The sequence below is a fragment of the Fonsecaea multimorphosa genome (genome assembly GCF_000836435.1).
Source record: "Fonsecaea multimorphosa CBS 102226 unplaced genomic scaffold supercont1.23, whole genome shotgun sequence".
Taxonomy (NCBI): domain Eukaryota; kingdom Fungi; phylum Ascomycota; class Eurotiomycetes; order Chaetothyriales; family Herpotrichiellaceae; genus Fonsecaea; species Fonsecaea multimorphosa.
Window position 1 is genome coordinate 106,990 of NW_015971657.1, and position 20,527 is coordinate 127,516.

A 20,527-nucleotide genomic window follows, 5' to 3' on the forward strand; every position below is an offset into this window, starting at 1 on the left:
CCCTGGTCATGCAGCTCTTGCGCTTCTTTTCCGTCTGGGCTCACGGGCATCAACACGTGAGACACCCGGGACACGCGGCTATCGGAGAGCTGCTCGCCCAAGCATTCCGTGCAGCCGCAGGTAGAGCCAACAGGGTTAGGTCAAGGGAGGGCTATGTGATTGGGAAAACTGTTGGCCCGTACCGTGGAGACGTACCGCGTATGTGACTCGGTGCTCCTGGGGAAATAATATGCGTTGTCAGGGCAAAGTGGCGGAGTACAGATGAAAGGTCATTTGGGAGCATGATCAGTCCCTCCAAATCAGCCCTGTGTGTATTACTATTAGCTCCCAGCCTCCCCAATGTGTCGTGGATAAAGCATCCGGATCGGCGGATTCCTGGGCCTCAGCCTGGAAAACACAGCCGGACGAGCGAATCCCTTAGCAACAAGCTTAGTGTGGTCCTATTGTCCCCTCCATCGATCTGTCTTCAATCTTTCTCTTTTCCTCATAACACCGTCGCCCTCATACCATTCATGCCTCGCCAGCGTGCTCGAATCCAGGGCGCTTTTCCGCCCTTTGTCTGAGAAATTCGTCGACATCAACCTCACAAGCCGGTATCGTGTCCTGTTCGACCACTTGGTAATAGCCTTGCATCTCGGGAAAGACGTCGGCAAACTTTTGGCTGATGGACCAGTGCGAGAGACTACAGATATGCGTTGCGAAGTGGTCTGACAGAGTCATGGTCCCGGTCTCGGGTTCGGTGTCGATCGCTGCATCCAGCCCATGTTCCCAATTGACGCTACATCCAAGGGTCTGGATGGCCACGATGTAGTCGCGCATATCTGGAATTAGTCCGTCGCGCATTTCAGGGCTGGCGGGCACCGCGTGCCAGGCTCAGTATTTAAAGCTTTGATACAGGAAGGCAGACTCACAAAATTGGCAGATCCACACCGGGATGATGGCGGACTAGTCGTTGAAGGGGCGTTGGCCTCATTGCCTCGGGGAGCAATGCGTATGTCTCTGCTGAAGGAGCAATTGTCCACTGTCAGGTCGTCAATTGAGTGTTTTTCTTCCCAGATTCTCTGCCATGAAACTGACGCGCATGAAATGTGCATAGGTGAAAATCCATGCCAGAGCCACATATATATCGAAGTTTTTCAGCAGTCTCATATATTCGCAGGCCCAGGTCGCCGGTGTGTGGGGATCTTCGGGCCTGCGCTCGCGAAAATAGAGAGCGAGGTCGACCTGTGAAGACCCCAGGACAAATTCGGTTGGAAACCCTGCGGCCAGTTGTCGTCGTCCATAATCGCGGAAATCAGTATATACAGCGGCCATTGGACATCGCTCTCCCTCGAACAGCATCGGCTGGATGAGGTACTCGGGAATGTCAAAGTTGAGCGTCTGCTGGCGCTGCAGGGTCAAAACCTGACTGGCCCTGATTTTGGATGACAGGAATGAGGAGTCGCCGAATATGCTGATTGACTCGATGCTGGGAACGTCGTGGTCTCTGAAACAAAAGATTCGGAATTGGTCTCTAGGGTCATTTTTTTCAGGTCCCTGCACAGCGGCGTCCGATGGGATTGGCCTCCACTGCTCGTCATGTGAACCTGCTGGACTGGTCAACACGCTTGAGGGATCTGCTTTAGCCGCAACATCATGGACTCCCCCTAATTGGACCCCTCGTCGCCGTGTCAACTGTTCCTTCTGGCTCACGTCCTCCCAAAATTGGTCGAGGTTTGTCCTTCGAGCCTGGGTTGAAGCCCAGGACTCTTGTCGGTCGGGATCCGACGATGTGGCAGCGTGTTCGGGCACGTCCATGCCGAGCCTTTGCGAGAGAATTCGAATCCGAGCGTCATCTTCGAACTGCCTTCGAGTCTCGTCGTCTCCGGAGTGGATCAGTTGGAGGAGTCGCTGCAGCATCTCCTTTTGCAGCGCGGATTCGGTCTCGGCTCGCTCCCAATGGATTTTGCGTCGCTTGTCAAGGGAGGCATCGTATGTGCATTTGAGTCCCGATCGACTGCAAGCACTACAAGGATTGCCTCCGGAGCACTGGTCGGGAAGCGAAAGTCAGTACACCATGACCCAGAACACTGCGGAGATACGATTCCACCTTAGATTTCCGGATCTTGCAGCTGAAACAGGCTGTTGAGGCTTTGCGCCGAGACGGACCCGAGCTCGAGGCCGGAGTGACAGCCTCCATTCCACAACGAATTCGGCTTACTGGCTCACTGGCCTCCGTTACTTGGGTAGGAATGTGCGTGGCTTAATTTGGTCTCAATGTGGTCCAGGGTGGCAGGGTGGCAGGGTTGCGTCGGTGGCGTCGGTGCCAAAGATCATCCCCAGCGTATTCACAATTGGGTGGATCTTTCAGAAAGAGAAAGAAATGGGAAGTCGACATTTGGTCGATACGAAAATTCAACGATCGGATACGGACGTGCCCCCCTCTGATGTTGTAGAGGACGTTCCACTCGAGCATATCTGCGACCTCTAGCGCGCGTTGGAAAGGCGCACGTGATTCTCTTTAATGACGTCACTCATACTTAGTAGTTGCCCGCACAGAGCGGTATCAGCCTATTCCAAAAGAGGCAAAGAGGCGGATCAGGGGAAACTCCAAGTAGTCACGTGCCAGGTTTTTCCACGCCTTGGCAAAGATTTTCCGCATTCAAGATCTTTCCTCGAAGGCGGTACTAACACACCCGGTTCAAATAGCCAGTCTGCGGACAGGCGGAGTAATAGCAGGGCCATTGCAGCGATTGTCTCTTTGCCGGAGCTGAGATTTCTTAGACGCCACCTCTTTAATCGAAAACCTTTCAAATTCTGCCGCTCTTTACCATCTACAACTCGCCTCTACCACCATGAGGTTCGCCAGACCCCGATCTTCCTCCTATACCATTGACATATATTCGTGCTAACGGCTGGTGTCTTCCAGGATCGAAACCTGTCATCTCTGCTCCCGCCCCGTCTACCCGTCCAAGGGCATCACCTTTGTGCGCAATGATGCCAAAGTGTTTCGGTTCTGCCGGTCAAAATGCCACAAGAACTTCAAGATGAAGCGTCAACCTCGCAAACTCAAGTGGACGAAGACGCACCGCGCTCTCCGCGGGAAAGAAATGATTGTCGACCAAAACCTGCTGCTCTCGCAGTTCGCCAAGAGGCGCAATGCGCCCGTGAAATATGACAGGAACCTGATCCAGGCCACCATGAAGGCCATGGAGAGAATTGAGGAGATTCGAGCACGGAGGGAGAGAGTATACACAAGGCGAAGATTGAGTGGCAAGGCGCAGAGAGATGCACGACGCAGACAAGATCTCAAGGTCGTGGCCCAGGGCGAGCATTTGATCAAGAAGGAGTTGGCCGACCTCGAGGCGGCGAGAGCGGAGATGGAGCCCATGGTCGACCAGCTCAAGAGAGATAACGAGGCCAGCAGGGTGCTTGGGGAGGAGAGGCTTCGGCAGAAGAAAAAGAGGAAGATGCTTGTTGGTGGAGGGACGGAAGAGGAGATGGATTTGGATTGAATTGGTCCGCTGTGATGATTACATACGTCCTGGACGAAGCTCATGCGATCATGATACCCGGCGTTTGACGTTGTGAGCCATCCCTTTCACCCTAGAGGCTAGTCGGGACTGTTGGTCCGGCGCAGGGGGCGTTGTTTATCAAAAGTTAATTAGATGGATTTGACTTCTCAAGACTTTCAATTTAAGGATCAATCAACCTCAAAATTGCTGGCTTCGTAGTCCCATGATGAGAAACACAGATCAGTACTTATACTAGCTCTGTACATAGAGTGGTCCAGTCCAAATAATCCCACTGAGAACTGTTACGCACTCACCCAATCTTATATGATCACAGACATGGTGAGTATTTCGTCGATACTGCTCGTCTTACATCTTAAGCCACCACATAGTGCTTGAAGTCTCTTGTCTTGATGTTGCGCTCGAACATGATGTCGACTTCCTGGAAAGTTCTCCCTTTCCTGTGATGGGGTAACAAAGTCAGTAACAGCGACTACGCCATGGGATATGCCAATGGCGACAAGAGCGGTAAACTCACAATTCAGGAACTCGGAAGTATGACCAAGTCAGGCACAGCGCTGCCAGTCCACCGAAGAAGAAGCCGAGTTTCCCTCGCATGTCCGCTTGATCGGGATTGATCATGTAGGGAATGGCTACGGTCATGACTATACCGGCCATGGCCTGAACCGCGGTGGCGATGGCGATGGTCTTTCCGCGGACTCTGGTGGCCGACACTTCGCAGAGGAGGACGAAGCACACGGGTCCAATGGACAGGTCGTAGATGAAGTTCCAGATCAGCATCAGCACGCTCTGGGCCCAAGAAATGGATGGCCTGTTGTCGTAGTTGGGCGCGCAATCGAGGATTCCGATGATTATCTGGAGGACAGCCAGGAGAGCCAGGCCCGTGTTGTAGATGGTTCGGCGGCCAAAGTAGATCAACAATATCCAGGAGAGACAAGTACCCACGAAGCCGATGGCGAGGAAGCCCACGCCCATGTTGAATGCTTGGTCGGAGGGTAGGCCAGCGACTGATCTTGTGTGAGCAACGAGATGGAAAAATGGAGAGAGGTTCATTTCACTCACGGGTGAAGAAATAAGTGGCATAGCCGACAAGGTAGATGCCAGAAAGAACTTGGATAGTGTAAACACCGACGGCAATCTCTGTTCGGCGGATGTTGATCTTCTTGAAACAATCCCGGTACTAAGCTAGCCGTCAGTTTGTGAAGCCAGCTTGCCAGACTGCCAACTACCAGCGGCTCTAGTAAGAGGTAATGGCACAAGAACAGAGGGACTTACAGTGGAGCCAGCTTCAATTTCCCTCTCCAGTCGGTCCGTCTCGATGATCATGGCCAGTGTAGGTCGGACGTCGACTTTTGGTGAGGCCAGTCGCTTGAGAGCCTTTTCAGCGTCCTCAAAACGACCTTGTCGTTGCAGCCACCACGGGCTACACCCAAGTTAGCACGGGGATGCAGGTGAAGGAACCCAAGGGCTCTGACCTTTCAGGAGCAAACGGCAAACCAATCAGAATGACCAGCGGCCAAAGCCACTGGACTGCGAACGGCGCGCTATAAGCCCAGTGGCTGTCAAGTACATGTGTCCCAGCGATGACACCATTTGCAATCAATTGGCCTGTCACGAAGCAGATGTTCGTGCAAGATGTCAAAACACCTCTAAGGGCCAAAGGGCACACCTCTGAGGCATACGCCGGGGCGATCACAGCATAGCTTCCCAAGACTAAACCTCCGAGCAATTCACCAACGAGTAGAACAGGAAGCGATCTCGCAAAGAACTGGATAAAGACAAAACCGGTGGTGAGAATGACACAAGCTCCGAAGGTCTTTTTGCGGCCGAACCACTCCATTGGGTAAGCCGCGAAAAAAGCTCCAACGACTTGGCCGATGGGCGAGCCCATGCTCAGGCCAGTCTGCCATGGAGCTGAGACAATATAGCTCCCATCGTAGAGGTAACCGAAGTCACGCTGAAATGCTGGCGTCGCATACAGCTGACCTAAAAGTTGCGGATCAAAGGCACACCTGAACGTCCACCTGTTATCAACCCGTGCGAATGCTCTGTCATGACCGTCACTCACATTATAACACCCAGTGAGAAGAAGAGAGACCATCCGACAGCTGCTGGGTACAACCTCACAGCTTCCCAGAAAGAATAATTATGCTCTTTGTCAGTGGCTGTGCGTGCTTCGGCATTGATGTCGTCGATAGACGCGGTTGCAATGAGGCCCGCAGGCTCTTTTCTGATCTCAATATCCTTGTCCATATCTGCGATTCCCGCCGTGAGCGACACTGATCAGGTCCTTTGGAAGTTGGAAGAAGTAGAGGGCACAAGGAGGGCCAGCTGACGGGCGATGGTCAACTGATAAACGCTCCCAAATAGGTCCGCGTTATCAAAGGACGATAAGAGCATGAGAACCAGTGTGTTCATCAGTCTTTGCCGCTCGACTTGACCCCTCCTGACGGTAGCGAGATACAGTAGCCCCAGGGAAGTGGCCAGGGTCTGGACTGGATTGATGTCCCCTCGCGTGGTTGGAAATCATTGCCTTGAGGGTAAAGCCTCACCTTCGCTATCAACTTGAATTGCCGAGGACATCTGATTTGACCGACCTGCCAGAAGCGGCTGCTGCTCGTCCGGCTCGTCGATAGCGTCCATCTTGATGTCTGACTCGGCCCAGATGGAAGCGAAGAAGGTCAGGCCGCTGCCAGGATCGTCGGGGCAAAATCATGCGATTGCACTGTTGCATAGACAAGAGAAGCAGGCCGAGACCCTAAGAGCCAGTGGTGGCCACCAACTAAAGGCGGGGATCTGCGATAGATAGGTTCAAAGATGTTATCGTTACATTGGAAAGAGGAGGAGAAGTGGGAGTGTCAGTGAGTGTCTAGGGAAGCGAATCGACCACGATCGGCCAGAGGGAGCGGAGGCGTAATACGGTCAGCCATTGAGCATCAAGACGCAATATCAGATTACGTAATGTGGAACTATGGACAAACCAACTTTCTGCTAACAAGGTGACACTTGAGCTCGTCTGGCGTCATGAAACAACAAGATGGAGCCTCCCCGGAAGAAGATTCGGCGGGTAGTGAATAGTTGTCTCGAATGTAAGTTCTCTGGGTTTGGATCCCGACTTCAACCATTGCCACTGACACGCTGCAGGCAGAAGGCGAAAAATTCGGTGCGACTTAACCTCCAATGCATCAGACAAATGTTCTGCCTGTACCGCTCGCAGTATTGCTTGCGAGAAATGGGAAGATTCGGCTGGTTGCCTCGACTCGTCCAATCTCGAACTTAGTGCAAGACTGCGCCGTGTTGAATCTCTCCTTGAGAAGTTGACAGACGTTGAATCCTTGGACGCTGTCGAGGCTGCCTTGAATGTGGGGGCGGGAGATGGATCAATAACCGCACCGATTGAAGGGCACAATCTTCCTCCTCTTATATCTCTGTTCGACAACGCCGTTGTACGTTGGTCAAGCTAATCAATCTTCGTCTTCGTCGTAAATGGCTTACGGTTATAGTTTGGTCATCAAGAGCAGTCTACGCCGTCAAACGGGCCGGAGCATCGCAGCCCATCCCAAGGTTTCGGAGGGCCCCAGAATGCTAAGCTGGAAAAGCTGCGCCTGGTACTTAGCGCACTCCTCCCCACGCAAGAAGATGCAGATCTGATCACTGGGTCCACCGTGAGTGCTGGAAGCATCGTGCAGAATGACACTGCTGATGAATCTCTGAAGAACGCCTGGGGCCTCGGCCATTTGAATTTGGTCGACGCTGCCAACGAAAGGACGTCAATGCCAGATTTCGAGATAACCACTTTGTCGAAAGGCTCACCGCTAACTATAGCACGCGCACTGATGCATTTTGCAATTCGCATCCAACAAATGCCTCCTGAATTCGACACCTCGAGACTCCACTTCCACTCGCCCATCGAAACTGTGCTACAGAAGTACCTGTACTACGTAGCCGACCTCGTTACGTCGAAAGATGATTTTGCTTGTACAGTGGAGGGCTTGGAATGCCTCCTCCTCCAGAGTATATTCTACATCAACGATGGTAACCTGCGCAGAGCCTGGCTGGCTGCTCGTCGAGCTCTATCCGCCGCCCAGTTTTTAGGTTTGCAAAAAAGCTATCTCAGGTGTACCCGGAGTGAAGACAACGATGGGACCAGCCAGAGAGCCAGTGCCTTGATGTGGGTCAGAACCGTCATGCTTGATCGCTTTCTGGCGCCTATCCTTGGGCTTCCATGCGGCGTTGGCAATGACTGCTTTGGTGAAGAGGGTGTCATGGTGCCCATCATCGATTTCCTTGATGTTTTTGAGCGCAGAATTTGCGTGGTTTCCGGGTTGATTGCTGCCCGTAACCAAAAAGAACCGGCTCCTGGATACACCACAACGCTGGACATTGACGAAAGACTTGAAAAGCTTGCAAAAGATATGGGCGATATCCTGACGAAGATCCCACCTTTAAATGCCTCACCTCACTCCTCAGTCGGAGAAAGCCCTTTCAAATTGGTCCTGAGCCAAATATGGTTCTATCAACTCACCATAATCTTGCACATACCGTGGATGCTGCGAGCGTTCACTGACAGCAAATATGAGTATAGCAGATTCGCTTGCCTGAACGCGTCGCGAGAGCATCTCCGCCGATACCTTGCTCTCCGAGACACAAACAATACTCAAAACACCGCTCGTGTTGTTGACTTCGGTACCGTCATTGCGGCCGTGACGCTGATCCTTAATCGAGTTGAATCCGCAACACGAGATACTGCCACGTCTGATGGGGAGAAAGACATGAAATTGGTCTCTGAAGTCGTCGAATCCATGCGAACGGTCTCTCGTGGACCACGAGAGTTCATGGCCCGCCAAGGGGTCGAGGTTATGAAGGCACTTTTAGCATTAAACGGCGCCAGAGATCGCAACACAAGCGACACCCTGCGATTTACTATACCTTTCTTTGGTCCTATCGTTATATCGCGAAACCAGACCCCAGGTGGTCCCACACCAGTTACAACGGTGCCGGACGCTGTCGACGAAGTCGATCCCATCGAGTCTTTGCTCCGGTCAAACAAGGTTCATAGCGGACCGCAATTCAGTGGTATCTCTACCGGACCTGTTCATAGTCACCATCTGTCATTTGAGCAGGCAAACATACCCGACTCCGGTTGGATCCCCCCTTTGCAAGCGTGGGACTTTGACACGATTCCCGCATGGGGTGGTTCGTTCAGCTTGTGGGATGTTCCGGACTGGGACAGCTGAGGCAAAAAGTCCGGTCTGATCATAGCAAGGGCGGATAGCAATGCTGGGATGACAACGAATCTCTCCCTGTAACCAGGCAACAGCGGCTGCTTTCAAGATAAAGACGCTGTCAAACTCTTCAGATGGACCAAAGGAATGAGAGAAGATGAAAAGCACTCTCTTGTTGGGGGCTGAGACCTGCTCGGCCGAGCCATCAGTGTCGAAACCCCACTCATGTGCATAGAAATGACATTCAGGCAACCTGTCGCTAGTTGCCCATTGGTTGATGCAGAGAACAATAACTTTAGGGTCCTCAGAAGCCTGGAATTTCTATTGTGGTCCTGGGTTGCGTGACCATAATATAAAGATTCATGAATGCGTCGACAAAGACATGTATCTGGTCATCCTTGATTGCTGTCCCGCTTTCATTGTCAAGGATTAATATGAGGGATACCACATAGGAGAAGGCGCAGGAATACTATCACGATGAACAACTGGTTTCAGTTCTTCAAAGAATCATGGCCGCCGCGCCCCGAATTCACAGACAAGGAACTGGGCGATCAGACAGGCAAGGTGAGTGAAAGCCACTCAATCTGCCCGTACCATGCTAAGCAAGAGTTCAGGTATTCATCATCACCGGAACCACAAGTGGAGTGGGTAAAGCCCTGACCGGCATACTCTACTCAAAAAATGCGACGGTCTACACCGCGGCCAGGAACCAAGAGCGTGCCCTCGAAGTCAACGCAGATATCAAAACCCAGAACCCGGAGTCCACGGGAAAGCTCATTTATCTCAAAATGGACCTCGAGGACCTGGGTAGCGTCAAAGCAGCAGCACAAGAGTTTCTCTCAAAAGAAAGCCGCCTCGATGTTCTCTGGAATAATGCCGCAGTTCTAATGCCGCCGGCTGGCTCGAAGACTAAACAGGGGCTGGACTTACAGCTTGGTGTCAATTGTCTGGCACCGTTCCTGTTCACCAAGCTTTTGACGCCGACGATGTTGGCTACGGCCAAGATCTCTCCGCCAGGATCAGTCAGAGTGATGTTTGTGGGCTCGTCTGCTACATACCTCTTTGCGCCGACAGGAGGAGTGGAAATGCTTCGTCTGAGGGATGCTAGCGAAAAAGATCCAACGTATATGTATGGCGTGAGCAAGGCGGCAAATGCACTGTATGCTCTACATTTCGCAAAACTGCACAGAGAAGATGGAATCATCGCTGTGGTAGGTCCAGCTTGTCCGCCCTGCTACGTCTCGCAGTCCTAGCTAACAAATTGATCTATTCAGAGCGGCAACCCCGGGAACCTGCGTTCAGATCTGCCGCGTCATGTTTCTAGATGGGGACAGATCCTCATGCGAGCCCTGCAATACGATCCTGTCTATGGCGCGTATACCGAGCTGTTTGGCGGTCTCTCCCCAAAGATCACACTCGAGAAAACGGGGGCATGGCTGATGCCTTGGGGACGCATCGGGAAATTGAGACCGGACATTGAGGAGGCGGGTAAGAGCAAAGCGGACGGAGGGAGTGGGATTGCCGAAGAGCTCTGGGCTTGGAGCGAGGAGCATGTGAGGTACTATGTCTAGGAACCAACTGGCTCAACAGACTTGAGATGGACGATGCATTTTTCCGCACAGCGGCGCAGTCGTACAGATTGTCAATGTGGGAAATATGCGACTTTATTTCCTGTCTTACGAAACTCGCATTTACACTCCGCCCGCAGCTACGAAACATAAAATAAATGATTGATCCCGTCCTGGAATGAATCACTTGGCCTTTTGGAGCGCAGATCTTCCCTTCTCGACCAGGGCGCCATGAAATATCTTGTTTTCAGGGTTCCCCTCCAAAGCTGTCTCGATCAGTGCCACCGCGAGCACACTGACGCCGATCACGAGTCTGTTTCCGTAGGTGGCTGTGTTCAGACCAGCTGTCTGCTTGTGTAGCACACCACCGGGCCTGACTACATATGATTCCCAGTTTTGGTTGTTCTGTTTCTGCTCGTCGGAAAAGGCCAGCAGCCTTGTCTCGGCGAGTCCCTGAGTAGACTATCAGAGAGTGAAGTCTCGTAGAATATCCGTGGCAAGCAGTACCTTGGCCTTGCGAGTTGTGGTGAAAAACCACAGCGAAGCATTCTGGTCATTGATCACGAACATGCCGCTCAGATAGACCATTCGAAACATCTTGGTGGTCGTTCCAATGCGGGCTTTGGCAATCGCCTCGCAAAATGCTAGTGGATAGCCAGCTTCGACCTCTGCACCGCCGGTATATGTGCCCAGCGCCCTAGCAAACGCGTCGGTCATCAAAGCCCGCTCGAAAAGCAAAAGTGGAATTTACCATATGCAAAAGTCCGCGTCTCTGAGCTCGTCCAGGACCGAATCTGGATAGTTCGTGAAGTCCTGAAGAATAACAACTTTGACCTTCGAGCTACTCGCAGCTGGCTCAGGCAGGGCACGGCGAGACAGGGCCACAATCGACGTGATTTGTGGATGTGCAATACATTGGTTGAGGATTTCTCCCCCAATGAATCCCGTGGACCCCGTCAGAATTGCTTTCATCTCGAGTCGTCTTGCTGTTAAACGAAGACGAATATCTTCTCCAATGACCAGGTTCTATCAATCAGATCAATCCAGCCTGTGGAAATCAGGAATGTTGCTGCCTACAGATTGTAGCTATCCTGCAAATGGACAGGGGTCTCGGCCGAGGGCGCCGAAACCTTGTCAAGGCTGCTTCACATCTACGGCCGAGGCTTCAGATGAAAAGTGGCTGGCATTGAAGCAGACGAGGCTGTGATATCCAGGCTCGCGGGGTATTGCCGATTAGTCAGCTGTCTTGTATCACTTTAGGCCTTCCGGATGACTTCCAAGTTGTGATTGAATCTTATGAAATATGAGCCTTTTCAAGAAGACGTTGGCAAAGAACATCGCGGACCATTCATCATGTTCGAGGAAGCGGTGATCTTCCCGTCTCAGCCGCTTTTCATGGTGGACAGAAGTTGGCAACGGCGCAAAAAGGTGAAGAATGATGCTTTCTCTCAGGAAATTGATCTTCAGAGCTCGCGCGTTCCTGAGGTCACCATCAAGGTCGCGAACGGGCCGGCCGAGATGAGACAAGCGTCGCCACCCAGGGCTAAAGACACTGAGAGGCAAGCAAAAGCCCATGCAAAGGAGCCCAATCAAGTACAGTTTCGGGCCTACAACCCCTCAGCGGGCAAACAGAGGCACCATGGCAAATCGAAGAAGCACGAAAAGCAGAAAGAGGTTGTAAGAGAAACAACCGACGCGGATAATCAATCTTCTATTCCTAGCACCAAGTCTGTGGTAGCCAGGAAAGATATATTCTTCCCCAAGTGGGCACTTCCTGGAACAGCCACTGCCCTGTACGCGATGATCGACCCTGAAGTGAGCTCTTTCCAGGAGTTCGTGAGCTACTGTATGTCTCCCCCCAATGATTCATGACCACTCCGCGACTGATGCGAGCGAAGATCCTACACGCCTTGCTGCATCAATGTATCCAATCAGCAGAAAGGTCCGACTCACCTACAACCCCATTGAGACAATATGGCTGCCCGTCGTCGTGACAGACCAGGTCTCGCTGCACGCCACTCTATTCTCATGCGCCATGCACTTCTTCCGCATGTCCGGACATCAATCGTTCAAGGATTCGGACCTGATGATGAAGGTAATTCTCAATCGACTCAACCGCAGATTGCACGATGGGACATACTCGGACCTTACTATTAGCGCTGTATCGTGCCTGGCGCTAAATGAGAACTACCTGGGAAATCACCAAAGCTGGGCAATGCACGCTGCTGGAATGTCCGAGATGGTAAGAGCACGAGGTGGTTTTGGGGCTGTCAAAGATGTGTTGCACATGAAGATCTATCGGCCTGATACGATTGGCGCTGTCGATACGCTCTCACATCCTCATTTCCCGCGTCCGGTCAAAACGACTGAATCGCTTTACAGTGCAGTGGTGCTTAATTCAGGTTTGACGCCTACCAAATTGCCTATTCTGGACCTTGATTTGACCCCGACCGTATCGAATGCTCTTACCGAACTAGCACACTTATGCCACGCTCTCAGTCACGCCGCTGATGAGCAAATACCGGTTGACCCTCTTGCATTCGACGAGGATGTGACCTGTATCCAGCACGACTTGCTACGGTCACAGAACTCCCAGCAGGGAGTTGTCGAAAGAGTGTGCGTGATCGCAGCACTGATTTTCATACAGACGCTCACCCGCGAGGTCCCATTTACTAGACTTTACTCTGGCCATATTTCCCGGGAGCTGAAAACAGCCTGCCTTGCTGTCGAGCCCAAGGCATTGCCCGATGAGTTGCATTTTTGGATTCTTTTCATGGGAGGACTAGTATCTGTCAACACAGACGAGTGCTACTGGTTCCAGGCACGGTTGATGTATTTTCAGAGTATACACCATGATTTTCTCACTTGGGAAAATGTCAAATATCAGCTTCGGAAAGTATTCTGGATCGACAGCCTTCAAGGAGACTACGGATTGAGCCTCTGGCAAATTATCGACGCACCTCTCCACGTACCAAGCGATTCGATTACAGCTTGGACAGATATGGATCAAAGTCATCCCCATCAAGAAACATGTTGATGTGGGTTGCGTAAAGCTTCGCATACTGCCACAAAAACCCATGACTCGCACGCGGGTAGATGATGAGCTGCGCGTTTGGGATTTCATGATAGAGCTCCCAGCTTCGACTTGTGGGGATGACCATGTCATTGTCGCCATTGGCGACGAGAACGGGCATCTTGAGCTCACCCAGCCGGTCGAAGGCTGCTCGAGGATTTTTCTTGAACGAATCCAGCGCAGCCTCCAACTGCCTCTGGGCTGCACCATACCGATCCAGCAGGTCCAGGATGAGAGGCTCTGCCGTTCTCTCTTGTACCCTTTCCCAGTATCGATGGAAGGCGCCGCGCCCTTGGTCGTCGTCGTTGAACAAGGAGAACGCCAGCGCTTTAGGACCCTGCTCACTTGTTTCTGCCTCTGCGAGCACCCTCAACGCTTCCGCTGAAGGATCCTCCCGTGGCCATACGACGCCAGCAACATGATCTGCTGATGGTATTGACGAGCCGGTCCCACTCAGTATCAACTTGCGGATGAGTTGTGGCGCGGTCAACGCAGCCATTTGCGCGCAATAGCCGCCCATGGAGAAACCCAAAAGATCGACCTTGTCGAGTCCGAGGGCTTGGGCAAAGCAAATCAAGTCATCTGCCCACCCCTGGAACGTTTCTGGAACTTGGCCGGAGCTGCGGCCAACCCCGGCATTGTCGAAGAGTATCACGGTTCGGGCTTTGGCGAGCGTGTTGACAAACAGGGGATCCCACAGGTCCATATTGGCGCGGTAGTGGATGTGCATGAGCAAGGGAACGCCGTCCTTTTCTCCAATACGTCGATAGGCAAAGCGGACTCCATTTGCGGCGTCCACGTATTGAGTGATGGCTGTTTGAGCTGTTGACATCTTGTCAAAATATATATATCGATATATATATTACTTTTGACGGGAACAGGTCGTCGGACTTGTATAGGGCACAGTGCAAGAGAGCATAAGGGGACTCGTCAGCAGATACTAATCTGGCTGACAGGCTTTTGGACGTATTTATACCTGCCTCCTCACAGGGGTTTTCCGCGCTACTCGCATCCCGAATGGCCGTTACACCTTTTGAATTACGAGGGGATGTAATATGGCTGCTCGTTCAGGCCAAGAACGGAAATGCCGATTACATTCAAGAGCCTCAATACTGCTGCTGCGTCGAAAACACCAAAGCAAAAATACCAACACCATTCAGGGGAGAACAATCCTGTAAGTGGCCAAGCTCGATCCTCAATCCTGATTATCATATCAGTGCAGGAAGACGAGCCATGGCGACTGAGCGTGAAGTAGGAATCCCAAACAGGCAATCTTATACCCATCTCGGACAACTGTGTGAATGCCGTTGAGGCGTCCCAGTCTTACACTTGTCCACGAATGCTCTTATGCCGATATTTGTATACATCGCATCCGGTCGATTGACTCACCGTACTCGGTACAAAGGGCGAAACGGTCATTTCCGCACTCCCCAACTTTATCTCTCCAGACCGTTTTCCCCTTTGGCTATTGCCTGGCAATGCGCATACCCCTCATCATGGACAATGCAACGTGGTGGCAGATCGCTGATAAGCACCCACCCTAGAGGCAGCAGAGTCCATGGCGCTCCCATTCTGCAGTCTAGATCGCATGGGCTTGGCTTGACAGGTGGTGATCCCATGCGAGGTAGGGTGGGACTGACTCGCTTCTGTTCTGGTGACCGCGGGTGTTTCGTGGACATGGGTTGATTAAAACGTGCCACGAAGATATCATCCTCCACTCCCAGCAGGCGGGGGCTCTTGAAGACATCGTCACGTACCAGAGGTCACACTTCTGTGTTTTTGAAGGGAGGGATCTTGGGAATTGCCATTCGAAAATGGGGTCGTATACTCCCCTTCACGACCAGGAGGTCCATACCATCCATATCCCCGAAGAAGTGCGCAAGTCAGGCAAACCAACGCTTGAGCTCATCGCCGAGGGCGCGGCGTTCTTGCACAAGGATGGTATCATCGTGCTGGACAACGCCATCGACCCGGAGCACCTCGACACACTCAATGCCAAATTGGCGCCGGAAGCGCTCGAGATCGCGGCCGACCCAGACCACCACTTCAACTTTGGCAAGCACACACGAAACATGGACCAAGCGCCGCCTCCCACCCGGGACCTGATGTTCAAGGACATATGGTGCAACCCGTTCGCGGCGGCCATCCTGGCGGCGGTCCTGGGTCCGCGACCGGTCATCCACTACGCCAACGGCAACACGGCGCTCAAAGCCCCCCCGCACGGTCGCCAACCGGTGCATTCAGACTGCGAGTTCGCGCACCCGGCGTATTTCCCGTTCGCGTACGTCATCAACATCAACCTCGTCGACGTGACGCCCCAGAACGGCGGGACCGAGGTGTGGGTCGGCAGCCACCAGGTGTCGGTGCACGAGGCGCACAACCGGCGCTCCGAGGAGGCAGAGGATGAAGCGAGCGAGGGCACCGAGGGCGAGGGCCTGCTGACCATCAAGCCCGCGCATCTGGAGCAGCGCCGCAAGCACTCGCCGCCCGTGCAGGTTTCCACCACAAAGGGCAGCCTGATCCTGCGCGACCTGCGCCTCTGGCACGCCGGCATGCCCAACCTGACCGACGACCCGCGCATCATGCTCGCCTTCGTCGCCAGCCCGGCCTGGTGGCAGGGCCGCAGCAAGATCAAGCTGCCCGTCGAGGTCAAGGACATGGTCGAGAGCTGGAGCGACGACATGGCCTTTGCCGCCGACTGGGTCGACGGCGAGGTCGACCATAAGAAGCTGCGCAGCGCCGGCGTCGACTTTGACGGCAATAGCAAGGCCCTCGAGAGGTTTCGGAAGGAATTGAGTGTGTGGCCCGAGTATCGGCCGAGATGGTACTGATGGACTGATGAGCCCTGGTCTTTTTTTTTTCCATCCGGTGAGACGGGGGCGGATCTGGACGAGAAAGAAAAAGAGGGTCCAAAGGAGGCTTGTTGAGCTGAGAAGTTAGAGGGAGAGAAAGCAAGAGAGAGGGAAACAGGGAGTGAGGGATGAATCTAGGGATGGGTTTGGTATCGGTTTTCCAAGATGTCTTTACACAAGCTTGTTTCGTTACAAAGAAGGCCTTATTCACAGTCATCGATTCGTCCAACGTCTACACTTTGAGGAAGTGGTGTGAAGATTGTTCAATGCAGTGTAACAGCTTCCTTTGTCTTTGTCGAGGGAGTTCTTCTGTGCATTTCCGTGTATGTATCATCCATCCGTACCAGATAAAGTACCTAGTGTCCTGTCCTGCCATGCCATGCCATGCCATGCCATGCATATTGTCTATCCATCTCCTTCATGACCTCCCTTCATGTCGAATCCCCTCCTAGTACAACCTCCCCTGTCGAGGATCTATGATACAGAGCTATCCCGAGCTGGGTTCACAGATAAGCCAGCGCCCTATATTTCCACTTGTGCATTATCAATTCCATTTCCCTCCACGTCGTGTCCGACCTGATCTTCCATATCCAACTTTCAATGATTCTCCTGTTGATTCTTATTCTCGTGTGGTCGAACGAGAAGGATTCTTCTTTCCAGTTTTGCGCATTGTGCATTTTGGTCCTGCTCCTGGTTCCGAATCCTATCTCAAGCACCGGTCTTCCCCTTCCCATTTCCACTTCCATTTCCATTTCCATTCATCCAACGCCGTCATTCATCGCCGTCTCTGATCAATCCCTGAAACTTGCACTTTCAAATCCATCAGATTGGGTGGAATGTCCAAATAGGGCCATCGTCCAGTGTCATCATGTAGATTGGATCGAATTATTGTAATAGTGTGCACAGCCTTTGTGTTGGTAATATAAATTGGTTGTTGTCGTTCGCAATCCGTGTCCTGTCGTCTTCTGCAATGGTCCAGTCCTAGTTCCAACCACGCAGGTTGGTCGTGTGGGGTATCTTCTCTGTGGAGTTGGGAATGAGGTTGGTGCACTTCTGTCCCTCAGCCAGGTATCCTGATTTCTGCTTTCCATTTGCGTCACAATTAGATGCTTTCGACATGTGTCTTCCATGAGATGGCGTTTGGTTCTCTTGCGCTGGTCGTCCGAATGTCCAGCTTCGCTGGCGGTCACTTGCGGCCAGTTGATTTGCAGTGTTCACTTCTGCTTTTGATATGGCCGGTTTGTGTGTGTCTTGAATTGTTGAGGCAGAGATTGCTTTTGCCGATTCAGCTTCTAGGTTTTGCCACCTTCTTTCGTTTCAGGTCCATTGGCTTTCAGGTTTGTTGCTATCGCAGTCGAATTGTCTAGATGATTGTCGAATTGTGTCTTGTGACTGGTGTGAACGACGCTCTTTCGCTTGGTCTCAGGTAAAGCAAGGTCTTCGCCTCTTTGCTGGAGGCATCAGAGATAGAAGTGACCGAATCCCCATTCCGGCAGTCTCCCGGATGACGTTCGCCCCGATCGGAACTTTTTGTCATATAGTTGTTTCTTCTCTGCTAGAATTGTAACCGGCCCGCGGAAGAGAGAGACTTTGCCGCTGAGGGCGTTTGCACACGCCCAGTTCGCCTGGCTAACTGCTTCTTGGCTCACCAGGCTGTCCCAGTAGTAGTCTCGCTTGTCGATCGGGTGGCGGTTGGCAATGGCTCTCATCCTTGCAAGCTGATGGATAATGGCCTGCGATTGTCGGCCAGTGATATCCTCGTCGCCATTGTTGAAGTCCGGCCAGGTATACTGAGGGGAAAAGGTGGTGAAATCGCTGTCGCTGGTGTGCATCAGCATTGCAGCATCGCCTGTCATCTTCTCAAACAAGGCGTTCTCCTCGGCGACGTTAAAAGCGCCATGTCTTGAGCGATACGACAGCCTGAAGTTCCTCAGGACATACTCGACACGCTCCCTTGGCCAGCGACGCCACGGACCGTATAACCACCTCCACTGCATTCGGGCATAAACGCAGTGTTTCAGATGTCTGTTGAACTCTGTGTCCGCCTCTCCCGGCTGATGTGGATAGAGCCGGTGGAACTGCCACGGCAACGGCGAATGGTAGTTCCAGAAGTAGGCACATCCAGCACAGTGGACCGCCTCAATCTTTGACATGGTCGTCTGGAGCGAGCCATCTCGAAGGCGCTTGCGCGTAGTCTGGCGTCTTAGGGGGGGACATCGGATCGCACAGGCGTGTTGTGCGTAGGTCGTTTCCGGCGGAGAGATTTCCTCTTTCAGTAGACGTAGAGGCGTTTGGTGACGGCGGGCTTGGATCGGCGACCTGGGCCGTGGTTGGATACTGCGTTGTTCTGCAGTTAACTCGAGCCCAGTGGGCATCAGAGGGATTTGGCAAGGCGTCGAATCCGCCTGATCCGCAGCGGTTGATGCCAATGGTCCTTGCTGTCGGAGGACGTCCATGGCAGCCTTGTAGTCAAAAAGGTGACCTTTCTGGCCTGGAAACCCCCAGAAGCAGTTCTGCGGCACAGTCACCAGCTGTGGAAGCTTCCGCAGCTGGGCCTGTGAAAGCCCCATGGTGTTCTGAGCGTAGCCAAGATTGACGGCTAATAGTTCACGCTCTTGGGAAAGGCACCGAAAGCAACACCGCTTGAGCTGCAGCAGGTGTAGTATCTCACCATGCTCGCCACAGAACTCGCATTTGGACGTGAAGAGGACGTCGACCACTTGGGGCACTGTCCATACGCAACCGGCGCCAGTCGCCAGAAGCGCACGGATTGCATCGGGGCCGTGCATCATGACGACCCTGAAAGGCTCCCATTGCTCAATGAGCTGCTTGGCATGAGAATTGGTTGCTCGGAGGTTGATTAGGCTGCTGACGGGCGTTGCGGCAAAGATACACATTTGAAGTTCGAGGGGGAGTTTGTCGAGATCGCCTAGGCCTGAGGTTTGCTGGCTTCTTCTTGTGCGCTGGCTTCTTCTGGTGGCCCAGCTCTGAGGGCTGCTGAGCCAAATTCGGCGTCTGAGTTCCTCGGCGTCGATAAGAACCTTGTTGTAGTCGGGTTGTTTTGAGAGGAAACGGAACTCGTCGGGGCTGATCGAGGCAGGTTCAAGGGGCTTGTCAGTAAGGGAAGCCATTTTGTTGAGGAGATGCTGTTGAGAAAGTCGAGCTGAGAGCGGATCTGTCGTGGTAACGGAGTCGAGGTGTAAAGCGTGGGGAATATGGCAAGAGCGTGTTGAGTATGTGGGTGTAAGACGTCGAGAGGTGTCGAGATGAGTGGGATGGTGTGTCAAATTTGTGATCTGGGATCTGGGATCTGGAAGAATAGGGAGTCACAGCCTCATATATATAGTTTGCAAGAGAGCAGGGACAGTGGTTGTTAAAGTTTCCAAAATATTGGTTAGCAGGTGGCAACCTTGGAAAGATATATGAGGACCCATAGAATTAGCAAACAATAGGAAAACATTCAACACCCACAAGCAATGAATAGTGGACAATGGAGAGACAAACTGCAGTTACTGGTGGTGAATAGACATCTAGTGAATGCCGCAGCTTCACTGGGCATACCACGGCATTCATGAATGGGAGGATAATAGGCAATAGAAGGACTTCACCTGCATAATAATCGAGGCATGTCACCAACCACCGCCTCTGTCAAAAGAGACCTTAGTACCTTGAAATGACTGGGTGAAACCTTGTGTCACCATAGAGTTGGTCGACCAGCGGTTCGAGAAAACCTTCGCCACATAAGATCTTGGTAAGAGTCACTGAGTTTGTTTCATATACAGGCTGTAAATGAAGCCACTTCCCCAGTCAATCAAACCTCTCAAGGTAAGACTACGGTTTGAGCCAGGTATTACTTGAATGTTTTTCAGAGCGCAGGGACCAGAAGAACCTGGAAGCCTTGGCCACGGGCATTGCCATAGTGAACAACCGCCAGAGAACTTCAGTCCTCTGGAGAGTTCATCGAGCTGTGTGGATGTATGAAAGAACAAAACATGGTATTATTGGTACCGAGTAGAGTGAGGTTGCTTGATGTCCTCGAGGTCGACCAAGTGCGAAAGGGATAGCCTGACCATGTGATTTCATGTGATCTCATGTGACATCTCGAGGCATCACGTGCGATCACGTGCATTCGGCTGCAGAATGACGTTCTGGGCAACAACAATTTCATCCTCAGTTCCCGGTTCTCATCGAATGTTTCTTTTTCGTTCTATGCATAGACTCGGTCAACAATTCCTCGCGTTTTGTTCTAGATTTTCGCGTCTGATCACTCTTACTGCGGTTTTCTCTTCTCTGCACG

At 52.4% G+C, this 20,527-nt stretch overlaps 10 protein-coding genes across 10 annotated transcripts; 5 read left to right on the forward strand and 5 right to left on the reverse strand.

The window, feature by feature from the left end:
• Nucleotides 1-510: 510 nt before the first annotated feature.
• Nucleotides 511-1,899, reverse strand: Z520_09242 (uncharacterized protein; the record flags this gene model as incomplete). The annotated part of the gene is made up of 3 exons (XM_016779736.1): nt 511-850; nt 912-1,021; nt 1,078-1,899. 3 exons carry the CDS (start codon nt 1,897-1,899, stop codon nt 511-513), a joined length of 1,272 nt encoding a protein of 423 aa, XP_016629055.1.
• Nucleotides 1,900-2,834: 935 nt separating this feature from the next.
• Z520_09243 (uncharacterized protein) lies at nt 2,835-3,494 on the forward strand (the record flags this gene model as incomplete). The annotated part of the gene is made up of 2 exons (XM_016779737.1): nt 2,835-2,839; nt 2,909-3,494. The coding sequence occupies 2 exons, from the start codon at nt 2,835-2,837 to the stop codon at nt 3,492-3,494; spliced, it is 591 nt and encodes a 196-aa protein (XP_016629056.1).
• A 373-nt stretch (nt 3,495-3,867) lies between these two features.
• Nucleotides 3,868-5,765, reverse strand: Z520_09244 (uncharacterized protein; the record flags this gene model as incomplete). The annotated part of the gene is made up of 6 exons (XM_016779738.1): nt 3,868-3,952; nt 4,030-4,519; nt 4,575-4,692; nt 4,788-4,935; nt 4,988-5,524; nt 5,581-5,765. The coding sequence occupies 6 exons, from the start codon at nt 5,763-5,765 to the stop codon at nt 3,868-3,870; spliced, it is 1,563 nt and encodes a 520-aa protein (XP_016629057.1).
• A 784-nt stretch (nt 5,766-6,549) lies between these two features.
• Z520_09245 (uncharacterized protein) lies at nt 6,550-8,749 on the forward strand (the record flags this gene model as incomplete). The annotated part of the gene is made up of 3 exons (XM_016779739.1): nt 6,550-6,601; nt 6,657-6,958; nt 7,016-8,749. The coding sequence occupies 3 exons, from the start codon at nt 6,550-6,552 to the stop codon at nt 8,747-8,749; spliced, it is 2,088 nt and encodes a 695-aa protein (XP_016629058.1).
• Nucleotides 8,750-9,214: 465 nt separating this feature from the next.
• Z520_09246 (uncharacterized protein) lies at nt 9,215-10,308 on the forward strand (the record flags this gene model as incomplete). The annotated part of the gene is made up of 3 exons (XM_016779740.1): nt 9,215-9,301; nt 9,352-9,948; nt 10,012-10,308. The coding sequence occupies 3 exons, from the start codon at nt 9,215-9,217 to the stop codon at nt 10,306-10,308; spliced, it is 981 nt and encodes a 326-aa protein (XP_016629059.1).
• A 180-nt stretch (nt 10,309-10,488) lies between these two features.
• Z520_09247 (uncharacterized protein) lies at nt 10,489-11,277 on the reverse strand (the record flags this gene model as incomplete). The annotated part of the gene is made up of 3 exons (XM_016779741.1): nt 10,489-10,758; nt 10,813-11,002; nt 11,057-11,277. 3 exons carry the CDS (start codon nt 11,275-11,277, stop codon nt 10,489-10,491), a joined length of 681 nt encoding a protein of 226 aa, XP_016629060.1.
• Nucleotides 11,278-11,658: 381 nt separating this feature from the next.
• Z520_09248 (uncharacterized protein) lies at nt 11,659-13,056 on the forward strand (the record flags this gene model as incomplete). The annotated part of the gene is made up of 3 exons (XM_016779742.1): nt 11,659-12,151; nt 12,204-12,921; nt 13,020-13,056. 3 exons carry the CDS (start codon nt 11,659-11,661, stop codon nt 13,054-13,056), a joined length of 1,248 nt encoding a protein of 415 aa, XP_016629061.1.
• Nucleotides 13,057-13,289: 233 nt separating this feature from the next.
• On the reverse strand, nt 13,290-14,210 carry Z520_09249 (uncharacterized protein; the record flags this gene model as incomplete). The annotated part of the gene is made up of 1 exon (XM_016779743.1): nt 13,290-14,210. The coding sequence occupies one exon, from the start codon at nt 14,208-14,210 to the stop codon at nt 13,290-13,292; it is 921 nt and encodes a 306-aa protein (XP_016629062.1).
• A 982-nt stretch (nt 14,211-15,192) lies between these two features.
• On the forward strand, nt 15,193-16,209 carry Z520_09250 (uncharacterized protein; the record flags this gene model as incomplete). Its single annotated transcript, XM_016779744.1, has 1 exon — nt 15,193-16,209. One exon carries the CDS (start codon nt 15,193-15,195, stop codon nt 16,207-16,209), a length of 1,017 nt encoding a protein of 338 aa, XP_016629063.1.
• Nucleotides 16,210-17,690: 1,481 nt separating this feature from the next.
• On the reverse strand, nt 17,691-19,361 carry Z520_09251 (uncharacterized protein; the record flags this gene model as incomplete). The annotated part of the gene is made up of 1 exon (XM_016779745.1): nt 17,691-19,361. One exon carries the CDS (start codon nt 19,359-19,361, stop codon nt 17,691-17,693), a length of 1,671 nt encoding a protein of 556 aa, XP_016629064.1.
• Between the last annotated feature and the right edge of the window lie 1,166 nt (nt 19,362-20,527).